Here is a 17,729-nt window from a genome sequence, read left to right as displayed (position 1 = left end):
TTGTACAATGCTTAAGATTTAGTTCCAGCTCAACAGCTAAATCAAGTCGATGTTAAAACAAAATTATATGCTTAAACATGAATCTTATTATTTTTTCTGTCTTTCATTAGCCAGGAAAATGTACGAATAAAAAGAAGTGGTATAAAAGTGCACTACAAGAAGCATACCTCCTCTATGGATACTCTCATGAGCAAAGACTGGAAAGGTGCTGCCTATCAAAACAGGGTACATGTGATTTTTTATTCTTTACCACCTCAAAATAAGGATTTATTCAGGTGCATGCTTTCCAAAATATGTTTGCACATTTTAAAATTTCTCTCTCCTTTTCATAGGAAAATAGTATATCTTTGTCCAGTGAAAAATCATTCTTATATTGGTTCATAGTATGCATTTTTGCCCTCTGAAACTATTTTCCATGAATAAACATGCACTCTATTTAAATGTAGGTGTTTTAATTAGCACTCTGTCATCTTTGTTCTTAGCCTTTCTACATAGGTCCTCTTGTGTATTTCAAAGCATGTATTTCAAAATTAGAAGCCATGGCTTTAAAATATATTCCTGGATTGAAACTTTTACTTGGATGTGCTATATTATTTCAGAACAAAGTATTTTTCAAAATGTTTTATTTTTAAATAAATTCAAGGCAGAGATAGAAAAATAATCTTCAACTTTTTTAATTAGGTGAAAAAATATAATATTTCAAGTCGTTTTCAAGGAAAGTTCTCTTGAATCATAAATATTATGGTTTATGAATAGCTTTTTTAATGAATTGATCATAAGACATATAGCAGGTAGAACACATTTTTAACTCTAAAAAGAATGTAATAGTTGCATGGAAATGATTTTTCAATTAACAAATATATTAAAAAATTTTTCTGCTTAGTGATCATAAGAATTTTTTTATCTTACGAGGCCCCTTCTCATTTTATCCACCTAAAGTTCTAAAACAGATTATTCTATGGGAGGATCTGGTCTTTGGTGCTAACTGAATTTTAAAGTAAGAGTGATATTTTTTATCCTGTGGAAAAGTTTAATATATATATTTTATTTTATTTATTTATTTATTTTTTTTGCGGTATGGGGCCTCTCACTGTTGTGGCCTCTCCCGTTGCGGAGCACAGGCTCCGGACGCGCAGGCTCAACGGCCATGGCTCACGGGCCCAGCCGCTCCTCGGCATGTGGGATCTTCCCGGACCGGGGCACGAACCCGTGTCCCCTGCATCGGCAGGCGGACTCTCAACCACTGTGCCACCAGGGAAGCCCGATTTTTAAAAACTTATATGTAAAAACATTTTACTTGAAAAAAAGTTTGTGTAAACCTAGCCACCTAAGTTTAGATTTTAAAGCATATAAATAGGTTTGAAAAGAGTAGAAAAAGAATGACAAGCAAACTACTCTGGTCAAAAGACATTTCTTACCACAAATGTGATTTTATTCCTTGTGCTGAAAATATAATGTCTCTGTTTATTAGCCATAAAGGTTGAACTCACTTTACTGTCACAAGTACAATTTTACACTTTGCATGGGCTGTACATTTCTCTTGTGTAACCAGAGTAAACTTTGAAATATTTAGTTTTTTTAAACATTAATATTTTGAAGTAATGTAGTCTGTTACTTTTAAAAGTTATATTACAGCCATTTTACACTAGCAATATCCTGCTTTCTCAGTAAGTTATGGAACTATGCCGTTGCCATTGTTGTGTGTGCCAGGGCGTTTATGTCTGGGTCCTTTGGCATTCTTACTTGTCCAGAGACTCTCGAGCTGGGTTATATCTGATCGGTTTTGCAGGAACAGACCATTTTCTAGCTGAAAGTCTGATGATTTTTGCATGCAGAATTTGTGTAATTCGGCCTGATTATAGAGAGCCATATGCCTAAGGACTGTCATTTTGTGCCTGAAGTAGCCCAAATTGACAGGCACGAACAGACTTCCAGGAGCTCAGTCTTTGCCATCATGGGCTCACTCATTGCATACTCACTCTTCACCGTCTCCAAAATAAACAGTTTAGTCCCATGCCTGCTTAGCTTCCAGGGTGGATTCTAGGATGTATTCAGCTTCTTACTGTATTCAAAGTAGTTTTGAGAGGTAATTAACCATTATTCAGATATTTTACAAAAGCTTAGTTGCTTAGAGGCAAACCATTTATTTCATTCCAGCAACTTTGAGGATTTCTTTACCCCCAAAATTCATTCTTTCAACCTAGAAATAATTACTACTAACTTTTTTGGCCTAAATTCTTCCTACCCTGCAGAAATTGGCCCACTATTATGTTTGATGCAATTGTTTCATTGTTGAAATCTACAGGGTCAGTCAATGCTACATAAATATAGACCCAGTCATAGTATAACAAAATTCCATGTCCTATACACATGATTTGGTTACCATGTTTTTGTTGTATTAACTATTACTCCAAATCATTGATTCTTCTGTTGGGTCTAGAAAACTTCTTCTTATATAGGAAATTCATTATTTTTTATTTTCAATTATATTTTTTAAATGAATCGGGTATTACTCATATAGTCTCTTCATAACTCAGCATTAGGATTTTGTATTATTTGTAGGATGAATGTTTTTTATATATTCTACATTTTAGAGTAGATGTCCTTATCTCTACCCTTGTTTCTCAGAATTACTTATTTTTAAATATACTAATTTTTTAGAGCACTTTTAGGTTCATAACGAAATTAAGCAGAAAGTACAGAGTTCCCATATACCCCCTGCCCTACGCACGCACAACATCACTCACTGTCAACATCCTGCACCACAGTGGTTCATTTGTTACAATCTATGGACCAACACTGACACATCATTATAACCCAAAGTCCATAGTTTACATTAGGGTTCACTCTTGGTGTTGGACATTCTATGGGTTTTGACAAATATACACAGTGACATGTATCTACCACTTTATTATCATACAGAATTGTTTCATTGTTCTAAAAATCCCCTGTGTTCCACCTATTTATTCCTCTCCCAGCCCAATCCCTACCCCTCTGATTGGCAACTACTGTCCTTTTTTTTTTTCAACTTTATTTTTATTGGAGTATAGTTGCTTTATAATGTGGTGTTAGTTTCTACTGTACAGCAAAATGAATCAGCTATGTGTATACATATATCCCCTCTTTTTTGGATTTCCTTCCCATTTAGGTCACCACAGAGCAAAAAGTAGAGTTCCCTTTGCTATACATTACGTTCTCATTTGTTGTCTATTTTATACATGGTGTCAGTAGTGTATATGATCAATCCCAATCTACCCATTCCTCCCACACACATCACCCTTTCCCCCTCGGTATCCATACATTTGTTCTCTACTTCTGTATCTCTATTTCTGCTTTGCAAATAAGATCATCTATACCATTTTTCTAGATTTCACATATATGTGCTAATACACGATATTTGTTTTTCTCTTTCTGACTTCACTCTGTATGATACTCTCTAGGTCTATCCACATCTCTGCAAATGACCCAATTTCATTCCTTTTTATGGCTGAGTAATATTCTATTTTATATATGTACCACATCTTCTTTATCCATTCCTCTGTTGATGGGCATTTAGGTTGCTTCCATGTCCTGACTGTGGTAGATAGTGCTGCAGTGAACATTGGGGTGCATGTGTCTTTTTGAATTATGGTTTTCTCTGGGTATATACCCAGTGGTGGGATTGATGGATCATATGTAGTTCCATTTTTAGTTTTTTAAGGAACCTCCATACTGTTCACCATAGTGGCTGTATTACATTCCCACAAACAGCATAGGAGGGTTCCCCTTTCTCCACACCCTCTCCAGCATTTATTGTTTGTAGATTTTTTGATGCTGGCCATTCTGACCAGTGTGAGATGATACCTCGTTGTAGTTTTGATTTGCATTTCTCTAATAATTAGTGATGTTGAGCATCTTTTCATGTGCTTCTTGGCCATCTGTATGTCTTCTTTGGAGAAATGTCTATTTAGGTCTTCTGCCCATTTTTGGATTGGGTTGCTTGTTTTTTTGATATTGAGCTCTATGTGCTGCTTGTATATTTTAGAGATTAATCCTTTGTCAGTTGCTTCATTTGCAAACAGTTTCTCCCATCCTGAGGGTTGTCTTTTTGTCTTGTTCATGGTTTCCTTTGCTGTGCAAAAGTTTTTAAGTTTCATTAGGTCCCATTTGTTTATTTTTGTTTTTATTTTCATTTTTTATTTTCATTACTTTAGGAGGTGGTTCAAAGAAGATCTTACTGTGATTTATGTCAAAGAGTGTTGTGCCTATGTTTTCCTCTAAGAGTTTTATAGTGTCTGGCCTTACATTTAGGTCTTTAATCCATTTTGAGTTTATTTTTGTGTGTGGTGTTAGAGAGTGTTCTAATTTCATTCTTGTACATGTAGCTGTCCAGTTTTCCCAGCACCACTTATTGAAGAGGCTGTCTATTCTCCGTTCTTGCCTCCTTTGTCATACCTTAGGTGACCATAGGTGCATGGGTTTATCTCTGGGCTTTCTATCCTGTTCCATTGATCTTCTGTTTTTGTGCCAGTACCATACTGTCTTGATTACTGTAGCTTTGTAGTATAGTCTAAAGTCAGGGAGCCTGATTCCTCCGTTTTTCTTTCTCAAGATTGCTTTGGCTATTTAGGGTCTTTTGTGTTTCCATACAAATCTTAAAATTTTCTGTTCTAGTTCTGTGAAAAATGCCATGGGTAATTTGGTAGGGATTGCATTGAATTTCGAGATTGCTTTGGGAAGTATAGTCATTTTCACAATATTGATTCTTCTAATTCAGGAACATGGTATAGCTCTCCATCTGTTTGTGTTGCCTTTGGATTCTTTCATCAGTTTCTTATAGTTTTCTGCATACAGGTTTTTGCTTCCTTAGGTAGGTTTATTCCTAGGTATTTTATTCTTTTTGGTGCAGTGGTAAATGGGATTGTTTCCTTAATTTCTCTTTCTCATCTTTTGCTGTTAGTGTATAAGAATGTAAGAAATTTCTGTTTATTAATTTTGTATCCTGCGACTTTACTAAATTCATTGATTAGCTATAGTACTTTTCTGGTGGTATCTTTAGGATTTTCTGTGTATAGTATCATGTCATCTGCAAACAGTGACAGTTGTACTTCTTCTTTTCCAATTTGGATTCCTTTTATTTCTTTTTCTTTTCTGATTGCCGTGGCTAGGACTTCCAAAACTGTGTTGAATAATAATGGCGAGAGTGGACACCCTTGTCTTGTTCCTGATCTTAGAGGAAATGCTTTCAGTTTTTCACCATTGAGAATAATGTTTGCTGTGGGTTTATCATATATGGCCTTTATTATGTTGAGCTAGGTTCCCTCTATGCCCACTTTCTGGAGAGTTTTTATCATAAATGTGTGTTGGATTATCTGTTGAGATGATCTTATGTTTTTATTCTTCAATTTGTTAATATGGAGTATCAGATTGATTGATATGCATATATTGAAGAATCCTTGCATCGCTGGGATAAATCCTACTTGATCATGGTGTATGGTCCTTTTAATGTGTTGTTGGATTCTGTTTGCTAGTATTTTGTTGAGGATTTGTTCATCAGTGATATTGGCTTGTTGCTTTTTTTGTAGTATCTTTGTCTGGTTTTGGTATCAGGATGATGGTGGCTTTGTAGAATGAGTTTGGGAATGTTCTACCCTCTGCAATTTTTTGGAAGAGTTGGAGAAGGATAGGTATTAGCTCTTCTCTAAATGTTTGATAGAATTCACCTGGGAAGCTATCTGGTCCTGGACTTTTATTCACTGGAAGATTTTAATCACAGTTTCAATTTCATTACTTATGATTGGTCAGTTCATATTTTCTATTTCTTCCTATTTCAGCCTTGGAAGGTTGCACTTTTCTAAGAATTTGTCCATTTCTTACAGGTTGTCCATTTTATTGGCATATAACTGCTTGTAGTAGTCTCTTATGATCCTTTGTATTTCTGTGATGTCAGTTGTAACTTCTTTTTCATTTCTAATTTTATTGATTTGAGTCCTCTCCCTTTTTCTTGATGAGTCTGCTAAAGGTTTATCGATTTTGTTTATCTTCTCAGAGAACCAGCTTTTAGTTTTATTGACATTTGCTATTATTTTCTTCATTTCTATTTTCATTTATTTCTGCTCTGACCTTTATGATTTCTTTCCTTCTACTGTCTTTGGGTTTTGTTTGATCATCTTTCTTTAGTTGCTTTAGGTGTGAGGTTAGGTTGTTTATTTGAAATTTTTCTTATTTTTTGAGGTAGGAATGTATTGCTATACACTTCCCTCTTAGAACTTCTTTTGCTGCATCCCAAAGGTTTTGGGTCATTGTGTTTTCATTGTCATTTGTTTCCAGGTATTTTTTATTTCCTCTTTGATTTCTTCAGTGATCTCTTGGTTATGTAGTAGTGTATTGCTTAGCCTCCATGTTTTTATATTTTTCACAATTTTTTTCCTGTAATTTAGTTCTAATCTCATAGTGTTATGGTTGGAAAAGATGCTTGATACAATTTCAATTTTCTAAAACTTACCAAGGCTTGATTTGTGACCCAAGATGTCCATCTATCCTGGAGAATGTTCCATAAGCACTTGAGAAGAAAGTGTATTCTTCTGCTTTCAGGTGGAATGTCCTATAAATATCAGTTAAGTCTATTTGTTCTATTGTGTCATTTACAGCTTGTGTTACCTTATTTATTTTCTGCCTGGATGACCTGTCCATTGGTGTAAGTGGGGTGTTAAGGTCCCCAACTCTTATTGTGTTACTGTTGATTTCCTCTTTTAAGGCTGTTTGCATTTGTCTTATGTATTCAAGTGCTCCTATGTTAAGGTGCATTAATGTTTACAATTGTGATATCTTCTTCTTGGAATGATCCCTTGATCGTTATGATTGTAATAGTCATATGATCGTTGTCTCTTGTAATAATCTTTATTTTAAAGTCTATTTGGTCTGATATGAGTATTGCTATTCCAGCTTTCTTTTGATTCCCATTTGCATGGAATATCTTTTTCCATCCCCTCACTTTCAGTCTGCATGTGTCCCTAGGTCTGAAGTGGGTCTCTTGTAGACAGCGTATATATTGGTCTTGTTTTTGTATCCATTCAGGTAGTCTGTGTCTTTTGGTTGGAGCATTTAATCCATTGACATTTAAGGTTATTATCAATATGTATGTTCCTGTTATCATTTTCTTAATTATTTTGGGTTTGTTCTTGTAGGTCTTTTTCTTCTCTTCTGTTTCCCGGCTAGAGAAGTTCCTTTAGCATTTGTTTTAAAGCTGGTTTGGTGATGCTGAATTCTTTTAGTTCTTGCCTGTCTGTAAAGCTTTTGATTTCTCTGTCAAATCTGAATGAGATCCTTGCTAGGTAGAGTAACCTTGGTTGTAGGTTTTTCCCTTTCATCACTTTAAATATGTCCTCCTGCCACTCCTTTCTGGCCTGCAGAGTTTCTGCTGAAAAATCAGCTGATAACCTTATGGGGATCCCCTTGTAGGTTATTTGTTGATTTTCCCTTGCTGCTTTTAGTATTTTTTTCTGTATATTTAATTTTTGTTCATTTGATTAATATATGTCTCGGCATGTTTCTACTTGGGTTTATCCTTTATAGAGCTGTCTGCACCTCCTGGATTTGATTGACTATTTCCTTTCCCATGTTAGGGAAGTTTTCCACTATAATCTCTTCAAATATTTTCCCAGGCCTTTTCCCTTTCTCTTCTTCTTCTGGACCCCTATAATTTGAATGTTGGTGTGTTTAATGTTGTCCCAGAGGTCTCTGTCCTCATTTCTTTTCATTCTTTTTTCTTTATTCTGCTCCTCAGCAGTTATTTCCACCATTCTGTCTTCCAACTCACTTATCCATTCGTCTGCCTCAGTTATTCTGCCCTTGATACCTTCTATTGTATTTTTCATTTCAGTTACTGTATTGTATATCACTGATTGTTTGTTCTTTAGTTCTTCTAAGTCCTTGTTAAACATTTCTTGTATTTTCTGGATCCATGCCTCCATTCTGTTTCCAAGATCTTGGATCATCTTTACTTTCATTACCCTGAATTCTTTTTCAGGTAGATTGCCTATTTCCTCTTCATTTATTTGGTCTTGTGGGATTTTACTTTGCTCCTTCATCTGCAACATATTTCTCTGTCATCTCATTATGTCTAACCTACTGTGTTTATGGTATCCTTTCTGCAGCCTGCAAGGTTATAGTTCCTTTTGCGTCTGCTGTCTTCCCCCTCATGAGTGAGGCTGGTCTGGGGGCTCGTGTAGGCTTCCTGGTGGAAGGGACTGGTGCCTGCACTCTGGTGGTTGAAGCTGAATCTTTTCCCTCTGACGGGCAGGACCGTGTCAGGTGGTATGTTTGGCGTGTTTGTGAGCTTACTATGACTTTAGGCAGCCTGTCTGCTGATGGGTGGGGCTGTGTTCCTGTCTTGCTGGTTGTTTGTTGTGAGGTGTCCAGCACTGAATCCTGCAGGCAGTTGTGTGGGGCCAGCTCTTGGTGTTGATATGCATACCTCCAGTAGTGCACATGCCAATTAATCTTCCCTGGGCCCGGGAATTGTCTGGTGGTCCAGAGGCCTGGACCTGTCACCCCCCCACCAAAAGGCCCAGGCCCAACCCCTGGCCAGTGAACCAAGAGCCCGCAAGCTGCACATTGCAGCCAGAGAGAAAAGAAAGAAAAGAAAAAGAAAGCAAACAGACAAAACCCAAGACAAATACCAAAAACAACAGCAAACAAACAGCGGCAACACACAGGCACAGAATGAATGAATGAATGAATGAATGAATAAATAAATAAATAAATAAAACAAGAGAACAAACAGCTCAAAAATGAGACCAGTCAATAAGGACTAAACTAACAAAAACAAAAAATGAAAAATTAAACAAAAACAGAAAGCAAACAAACAACAAAAGAAGCAAAGAAAACATAAAATATACACATAAAAACAATCAAAAATAAAGAAAAACCACGAAACAGCAAAAAAGTGAAGTAAAAATAGAAAGGTAAAAAATATATATATTAAAAAAAGAAAAATAATAAAAAGAAAATATAAAGAAAAATAAAAGCAACAATACCAACAACTGAACAAAACGAAACAAAGAAGAAAAGAATAGCAGTAATAATAATATTTCCTGGAGCCTCCTCTGTCAGTGTCCTTGCTCGCACCGTGAGCCAGAGCCATCCCTGACCTGCCCAGGAGGCCTTCCAGTACTTCTAAGTAGGTCTGGACCTGCTTTGAGCACTGTGGGGCCAGCTCAGACTCTGACCTGGCTCAACTCCCACATGTGCTTGCCCCCAAAGTCCACTGCTGCAAAGGCTAGATTGGTCTCAATTGTGGGAACACTCGTCTATTCAGGTATTCCACAGACGCAGGATTTACCAAGCCATTCTCAGAGATTTAATCTGCTACTTATGTAGCTGCACAGAGAGATTTTCATTCCTCTTCCTTAGTCACACCACCCCTGGGGCTCAGCTTTGGTTTTGGTCCCACCTCTGCATTTGGGCCACCCTCAGGTGTCTGTTCCTTGCCCAAGCAAGAGGGAGGAAAAGAAGTGGCTGCTTGGGGCACACTTACTCACTCAGGCTGGGGAGGGGTACAGCAGCTACAATTGGGTTGTGCATGAGTTGCCTGCAGTGGCCTGGACCAGCAGGCAGTTGCAACAGACTGTGGCGCACACGTTCTGGTGGGAATCCCTCCCAGTGCCCACGGAGGCAGGCACTGATATGTGGGGGTGGTGGCGGCCCTGCCCCCCACGTGCCTCTCAACTATGGCACCTCGCTTTCCAGGCAGGCCATACTTCTAGGGGCATTCCTGGCCATGTATCCCCTCACTCCTGTCCCCTCTGCTGTATCTGCACAGCCAACAGTGCTCCTCTCCCCATATCCGTTCTACCAACCCCTCACTTTAGCACTCAGCCCCTGCCAGCATCAGCAGACTGTTGTCCCAGTGGCATGGGTGCCCAGGGCTGATTCCCAAGGAGGCTTTGGGATGGGCAGCGCTCAGGCCCCAAGAACCCACATGGGCAAAGGAGACCCTGGCCCGAGGGGCAGGCAGGCCCACTTAGATGGGGGCCCCTCCCAGTGCCCCCAGAGGCTGAAGAAGCCGGTGGGTGGGGAAAGGGGTTGTAATGGCGGCTCTGCCCCTTGCGCACTACTCAACAATACGCCTTGCTTCTGTGGTGTCCCGGGCTTTTTCCACAGACTTTCCTGGTTGTGGAGCTCTTTACTCCTGTCCCTTCTGGCTATCTTTTCACAGCTAACAGCTGTCCCCTCCCTGGGTCCATGCTCCAAATCCCACTTTCCAGCACCCAGCCCCCCTTTGCAACTGGCGACTCATGACTCAGAGTGGAATGCGCAGAGCTGTGGTGTAGATCATGCATGCAGTTCTGACTTTGTCCTTTCTTCCACAAACCATCCACTGCATTCTTCTTTGATCCCCCGAAGTTCCTTTTCTGTCCCAGCTGATTTCCCCACCATGAGGGAGTTTTTCTGAGTGTGGAAACCTCCCCTCACCTTCAGCTTTCCGAAGGGTCTGCTGGTCCCTTTTTTGATTCCTCTTTTCTTTTTTAATTCTTTCTTTCATGTTACCCGATAGTTGAGGGGATTTTTCTTGTCCTTTTAGGTGTCTGAAGTCTTCCGCTCATGTTCAGCAGGTGCTGTGTGAGAATTCTTCCATTTGTAGGTGTATCCTTCTTTTTTTTTAAGTTGCTCTCAAAGAAATTTTATTTATTTATTTATTTATTTATTTATTATTACTTTCTGCTTTATACCAAAGTGAGTCACTTATACATATACATCTGTTCCCATATCCCTTCCCTCTTGCATCTCCCTCCCTCCCACCCTCCCTATCCCACCCCTCCAGGCGGTCACAAAGCACCAAGCTGATCTCCCCGTGCTATGCGGCTGCTTCCCACTATCTATCTACCTTACGTTTGGTACTGTATATATGTCCATGCCTCTCTCTCGCTTTGTCACAGCTTACCCTTCCCCCTCCCCATATCCTCAAGTCCATTCTCAAGTAGGTCTGTGTCTTTATTCCTGTTTCACCCCTAGGTTCTTCATGACTTTTTTTTTTTAATTCCGTATATATGTGTTAGTATACGGTATTTGTCTTTCTCTTTCTGACTTACTTCACTCTGTATGACAGACTCTAGGTCTATCCACCTCATTACAAATAGCTCAGTTTCGTTTCTTTTTATGGCTGAGTAATATTCCATTGTATATATGTGCCACATCTTCTTTATCCATTCATCTGATGATGGACACTTAGGTTGTCTCCATCCCTGGGCTATTGTGAATAGAGCTGCAATGAACATTTTGGTACCTGTCTCTTTGAATTATGGTTTTCTCAGGGTATATGCCTAGTAGTGGGATTGCTGGGTCATATGGTAGTTCTATTTTTAGTTTTTTAAGGAACCTCCATATTGTTCTCCATAGTGGCTGTACCAATTCACATTCCCACCAGCAGTGCAAGAGTGTTCCCTTTTTTCCACACCCTCTCCAGCATTTATTGTTTTTAGATTTTTTGATGATGGCCATTCTGACTGGTGTGAGATGATGTCTCATTGTAGTTTTGATTTGCATTTCTCTAATGATTAATGATGTTGAGCATTCTTTCATGTGTTTGTGTTGGCAGTCTGTTTATCTTCTTTGGAGAAATGTCTATTTACGGCTTCTGCCCATTTTTGGATTGGGCTCTTTGTTTTTTTGCTATTGAGCTGCGTGAGCTGCTTATAAATTTTGGAGATTAATCCTTTGTCAGTTGCTTCATTTGCAAATATTTTCTCCCATTCTGAGGGTTGTCTTTTGGTCTTGTTTATGGTTTCCTTTGCTGTGCAAAAGATTTGAAGTTTCATTAGGTCCCATGTGTTTATTTTTGTTTTTGTTTCCATTTCTCTAGGAGGTGGGTCAAAAAGGATCTTGCTGTGATTTATGTCATACAGTGTTCTGCTTATGTTTTCCTCTAAGAGTTTGATAGTTTCTGGCCTTACATTTAGGTCTTTAATCCATTTTGAGCTTACTTTTGTGTATGGTATTAGGGAGTGATCTAATCTCATACTTTTACATGTCCCTGTCCAGTTTTCCCAGCACCACTTATTGAAGAGGCTGTCCTTTCTCCACTGTACATTCCTGCCTCCTTTATCAAAGATAAGGTGACCATATGTGCGTGGGTTTATCTCTGGACTTTCTATCCTGTTCCATTGATCTATCTTTCTGTTTTTGTGCCAGTACCACACTGTCTTGATTACTGTAGCTTTGTAGTATAATCTGAAGTCAAGGAGCCTGATTCCTGCAGCTCCGTTTTTCGTTCTCAAGATTGCTTTGGCTATTCGGGGTCTTTTGTTTTTCCAAACAAATTTTGAAATTTTTTGTTCTAGTTCTGTGAAAAATACCAGTGGTAGTTTCATAGGGATTGCATTGAATCTGTAGATTGCTTTGGGTAGTAGAGTCATTTTCACAATATTGATTCTTCCAATCCAGGAACATGGTATATCTCTCCATCTATTTGTATCATCTTTAATTTCTTTCATCAGTGTCTTATAATTTTCTGCATAAAGGTCTTTTGTCTCCTTAGGTAGGTTTTTTCCTAGATATTTTATTCTTTTTGTTGCAATGGTAAATGGGAGTGTTTTCTTGATTTCATTTTCAGATTTTTCATTATTCGTGTACAGGAATGCCAGAGATTTCTGTGCATTAATTTTGTATCCTGCTACTTTACCAAATTCATTGATTAGCTTTAGTAGTTTTCTGGTAGCATCTTTAGGATTCTCTATGTATAGTATCATGTCATCTGCAAACAGTGACAGCTTTACTTCTTCTTTTCCGATTTGGATTCCTTTTATTTCCTTTTCTTCTTTGATTGCTGTGGCTAATACTTCCAAAACTAAGTTGAATAAGAGTGGTGAGAGTGGGCAGCCTTGTCTTGTTCCTGATCTTACTGGAAATGCTTTCAGTTTTTCACCATTGAGGATGATGTTGGCTGTGGGTTTGTCATATATGGCCTTTATTATGTTGAGGAAAGTTCCCTCTGTGCCCACTTTCTGCAGGGTTTTTATCATAAATGGGTTTTGAAATTTGTCAAAAGCTTTTTCTGCATCTATTGAGATGATCATATGGTTTTTCTCCTTCCAGTTCGTTAATATGTATCACATTGATTGATTTGCATATATCGAAGAATCCTTGCATTCCTGGAATAAACCCCACTTGATCATGGTGTATGATCCTTTTAATGTGCTGTTGGATTCTGTTTGCTAGTATTTTATTTAGGATTTTTGCATCTATGTTCATCAGTGAGATTGGCCTGTAGTTTTCTTTCTTTGTGACATCCTTGTCTGATTTTGCTATCAAGGTGATGGTGGCCTCGTAGAATGAGTTTGGGAGTATTCCTCCCTCTGCTATACTTTGGAAGAGTTTGAGATGGATAGGTGTTAGCTCTTCTCTAAATGTTTGATAGAATTCGCCTGTGAAGCCATCTGGTCCTGGGCTTTTGTTTGTTGGAAGATTTTTAATCACAGTTTCAATTTCAGTGCTTGTGATTGGTCTATTCATATTTTCTATTTCTTCCTGATTCGGTCTTGGCAGGTTGTGCATTTCTAAGAACTTGTCCATTTCTTCCAGGTTGACCATTTTATTGGCATAGAGTTGCTTGTAGTAATCTCTCATGATCTTTTGTATTTCTGCAGTGTCAGTTGTTACTTCTCCTTTTTCATTTCTAATTCTATTGATTTGAGTCTTCTTCTGTTTTTTCTTGTGAGTCTGGCTAATGGTTTATCAATTTTGTTTATCTTCTCAAAGAACCAGCTTTTAGTTTTATTGATCTTTGCTATCGTTTCCTTCATTTCTTTTTCATTTATTTCTGATCTGATCTTTATGATTTCTTTCCTTCTGCTAACTTTGGGGGGTTTTGTTCTTCTTTCTCTAATTGCTTTAGGTGCAGGGTCAGGTTGTTTACTCGAGATGTTTCCTGTTTCTTAAGGTGGGATTGTATTGCTATAAACTTCCCCCTTAGAACTGCTTTTGCTGCATCCCATAGGTTTTGGGTGGTCGTGTCTCCATTGTCATTTGTTTCTAGGTATTTTTTAATTTCCTCTTTGATTTCTTCAGTGATCACTTCGTTATTAGGTAGTGTATTGTTTAGCCTCCATGTGTTTGTATTTTTTACGGATCTTTTCCTGTAATTGATATGTAGTCTCATAGCATTGTGATTGGATAAGATACTTGGTACAATTTCAATTTTCTTAAATTTACCAAGGCTTGATTTGTGACCCAAGATATGATCTATCCTGGAGAATGTTCCATGAGCACTTGAGAAAAATGTGTATTCTGTTGTTTTTGGATGGACTGTCCTATAAATATCAAGTCAGTCTTGTTTAATGTATCATTTAAAGCTTGTGTTTCCTTATTTATTTTCATTTTGGATAATCTGTCCATTGGTGAAAATGGTGTGTTGAAGTCCCCTACTATGAGTGTGTTACTGTCGATTTCCCCTTTTATGGCTGTTAGTATTTGCCTTATGCATTGAGGTGCTCCTATGTTGGGTGCATAAATATTTACAATTGTTATATCTTCTTCTTGGATCGATCCCTTTATCATTATGTAGTGTCCTTCTTTGTCTCTTCTAGTAGTCTTTATTTTAAAGTCTATTTTGTCTGATATGAGAATTGCTACTCCAGCTTTCTTTTGGTTTCCATTTGCATGGAATATCTTTTTCCATCCCCTTACTTTCAATCTGTATGTGTCTCTAGGTCTGAAGTGGGTCTCTTGTAGACAGCATATATATGGGTCTTGTTTTTGTATCCATTCAGCCAATCTGTGTCTTTTGATGGGAGCATTTAGTCCATTTACATTTAAGGTAATTATCGATACGTATGTTCCTATTCCCATTTTATTAATTGTTCTGGGTTCATTATTGTAGGTATTTTCCTTCTGTTGTGTTTCTTGCCTAGAGAAGTTCCTTTAGCATTGTTGTAAAGCTGGTTTGGTGGTGCTGAACTCTCTCAGCTTTTGCTTGTCTGTAAAGATTTTAATTTCTCCAACAAATCTGAATGAGATCCTTGCTGGGTAGAGTAATCTTGGTTGCGGTTTTTTCTCCTTCATCACTTTAAATATGTCCTGCCACTCCCTTCTGGCTTGTAGAGTTTCTGCTGAGAGATCAGCTGTTAACCTGATGGGGATTCCCTTGTGTGTTATTTGTTGTTTTGCCCTTGCTGCTTTTAATTTGTTTTCTTTGTGTTTAATTTTTGACACTTTGATTAATATGTGTCTTGGTGTATTTCTCCTTGGATTTATTCTGTATGGGACTCTCTGTGCGTCCTGGACTTGATTAACTATTTCCTTTCCCATATTAGGGAAGTTTTCAACTATAATCTCTTCAAATATTTTCTCAGTCCCTTATTTTTCTCTTCTTCTTCTGGAACCCCTATAATTCGAATGTTGGTGTGTTTAATGTTGTCCCAGAGGTCTCTGAGGCTGTCCTCAGTTCTTTTCATTCTTTTTTCTTTATTCTGCTCTGCAGCAGTTATTTCCACTATTTTGTCTTCCACGTTACTTATCCGTTCTTCTGCCTCAGTTATTCTGCTGTTGATCCCATCTAGAGTATTTTTAATTTCATTTACTGTGTTTCTAATCGTTGCTTCATTCATCTTTAGTTCTTCTAGGTCCTTGTTAACTGTTTCTTCCACTTGGTCTATTCTATTTCCAAGATTTTGGATCATCTTTACTATCATTATTCTGAATTCTTTTTTAGGTAGACTGCCTATTTCCTCTTCATTTTTTAGGTCTGGTGGGTTTTTATCTTGCTCCTTCACCTGCTATGTGTTTTTCTGTCTTCTCATTTTGCTTATCTTACTGTATTTGGGTCTCCTTTTTGCAGGCTGCAGGTTCATAATTCCCGTTGTTTTTGGTGTCTGTCCCCAGTGCCTAAGGTTGTTTCAGTTGGTTGTGTAGGCTTCCTGTTGGAGGGGACTGGTGCCTGTGTTCTGGTGGATGAGGCTCGATCTTGTCTTTCTGGTGGACAGGTCCACATCTGGTGGTGTGTTTTGGGGTGTCTGTGGCCTTATTATGTTTTTAGGCAGCCTCCCTAGTATTTGCTCATTTACTCAAGTAAGCTGAAACCTTATGCCCACAAAAAATTCTGCACACGGATGCTTACAGCAGCTTTATTAATAATTGCCAAAACATGGAAGCAACCAGGATATCCTTCAGTGGGTGAATGGATAAATGAACTGTGGTACACACAAACAATAGAATATAATTCAGTGCTTTAAAAAGAGTTATAAAGGCATGGGGAAACATAAATGCATATTACTAAATGCATATTGCTAATGGGTGTGTTTGTGTTCCTGTCTTGCTAGTTGCTTGGCATAGGGTGACCAGTACCGTAGCTTGCTGCTCGTTGAGTGAAGCTGGGTGCTGGTGTTGAGATGGAGATCTCTGGGAGATTTTCGCCATTTGATATTATGTGGAGCTGGGAGGTGTCTTGTGGACCAGTGTCCTGAAGGTGGCTCTCCCACCTCAGAGGCACAGCACTGACTCCTGGCTGCAGCACCAAGAGCCTTTCATTCACCCGGCTCAGAATAAAAGGGAGAAAAAGCAGAAAGAAAGAATTAGTAGAAGAAGAAAGAAAGAAAGAAAAGAAAGAAAGTAGAAGGAAGGAAGGAAAGAAAGAAGGGAGGGAGGGAGGAAGGAGGGAAGGTAGGAAAAAGAAAGAGAAGATGAAGTAAATATAATAAAGTATGATAAAGTATAATAGCGTTATTAAAATTAAAAATGTATTTAAAATTTTTTTTTTAAAAATTAAAGAAAAAGTACGGACGGATAGAACCCTGGGACAAATGGTGGAAGCAAAGCTATAGAGACAAAATCTCACACAGAAGCATACACATGCACATTCACAAAAAGAGAAAAAGGGGGAAAAATCATAAATCTTGCACTCATAGTCCACCTCCTCAATTTGGGATAATTCGTTGTAAAAAGAGGAAAAGGGGAAAATATCATAAATCTTGTTCTCTAAGTCCACCTCCTCAATTTGGGATGATTTGCTGTCTGTTCATGTATTCCACAGATGCAGGGTACATCAGATTGATTGTGGAGTTTTAATCTGCTGCTCCTGAGACTGCTGGGAGAGATTTCCCTTTCTCTTCTTTATTCTCACAGCTCCCGGGTCTCAGCTTTGGATTTGGCCCCACCTCTGCTTGTAGGTCGCCGGAGGGCGTCTGTTCTTTGCTCAGATAGGACGGGTTTAAAGGAGCAGCTGCTTCGGGGACTCTGGCTCACTCAGGCCGGGGGAAGGGAGGGGTACGGAGTGCGGGACGAGCCTGCGGCGGAAGAGGCCGGCTTGACGTTGCACCAGCCCGAGGTGCGCCATGCTCTCTCCCAGGGAAGCCGTCTCTGGATCCCGGGACCCCGGCAGTGGCAGGCTGCACAGGCTCTCCGGAGGGGGGTCGTGGACAGTGACCTGTGCTCGCACACAGGCTTCTTGGCGGCGGCAGCAGCAGCCCCAGCAACCCACGCCCGTCTCTGGGGTCCGCGCTGTTAGCCACGGCTCGCGCCCGTCTCTGGAGCTCCTTTAAGCAGCGCTCTTAATCCCCTCTCCTCACGCACCAGGAAACAAAGAGGGAAGAAAAAGTCTCTTGCCTCTTCGGCAGGTCCAGACTTTTTCCAGGACTGCCTCCCGGCTAGCCGTGGTGCACTAACCCCTTCAGGCTGTGTTCACGCCGCCAGCCCCAGTCCTCTCCCTGCGCTCCGACAGAAACCCGATACCCGAGCCTCAGCTCCCAGCCCCGCCC

The 17,729-nt window shown here is 39.2% G+C and overlaps 1 protein-coding gene across 4 annotated transcripts in view; it reads left to right on the top strand.

The window, feature by feature from the left end:
• Positions 1-17,729, top strand: part of ZCWPW2 (zinc finger CW-type and PWWP domain containing 2) — a 152,497-nt gene that overhangs the window by 98,327 nt on the left and 36,441 nt on the right. For all 4 annotated transcript variants that reach the window (XM_081245815.1, XM_081245817.1, XM_081245816.1 and 1 more), the window contains exon 4: positions 111-225. In XM_081245815.1, coding sequence (XP_081101941.1) covers positions 111-225 — 115 coding nt within the window. The remainder of the gene's footprint in view (positions 1-110; positions 226-17,729) is intronic.

Source organism: Mesoplodon bidens (genome assembly GCF_964165515.1).
Source record: "Mesoplodon bidens genome assembly, chromosome: 10".
NCBI lineage: Eukaryota > Metazoa > Chordata > Mammalia > Artiodactyla > Ziphiidae > Mesoplodon > Mesoplodon bidens.
Note: the sequence above shows the minus strand (reverse complement) of the source record. Positions and strands in the feature narration are given on the sequence as shown.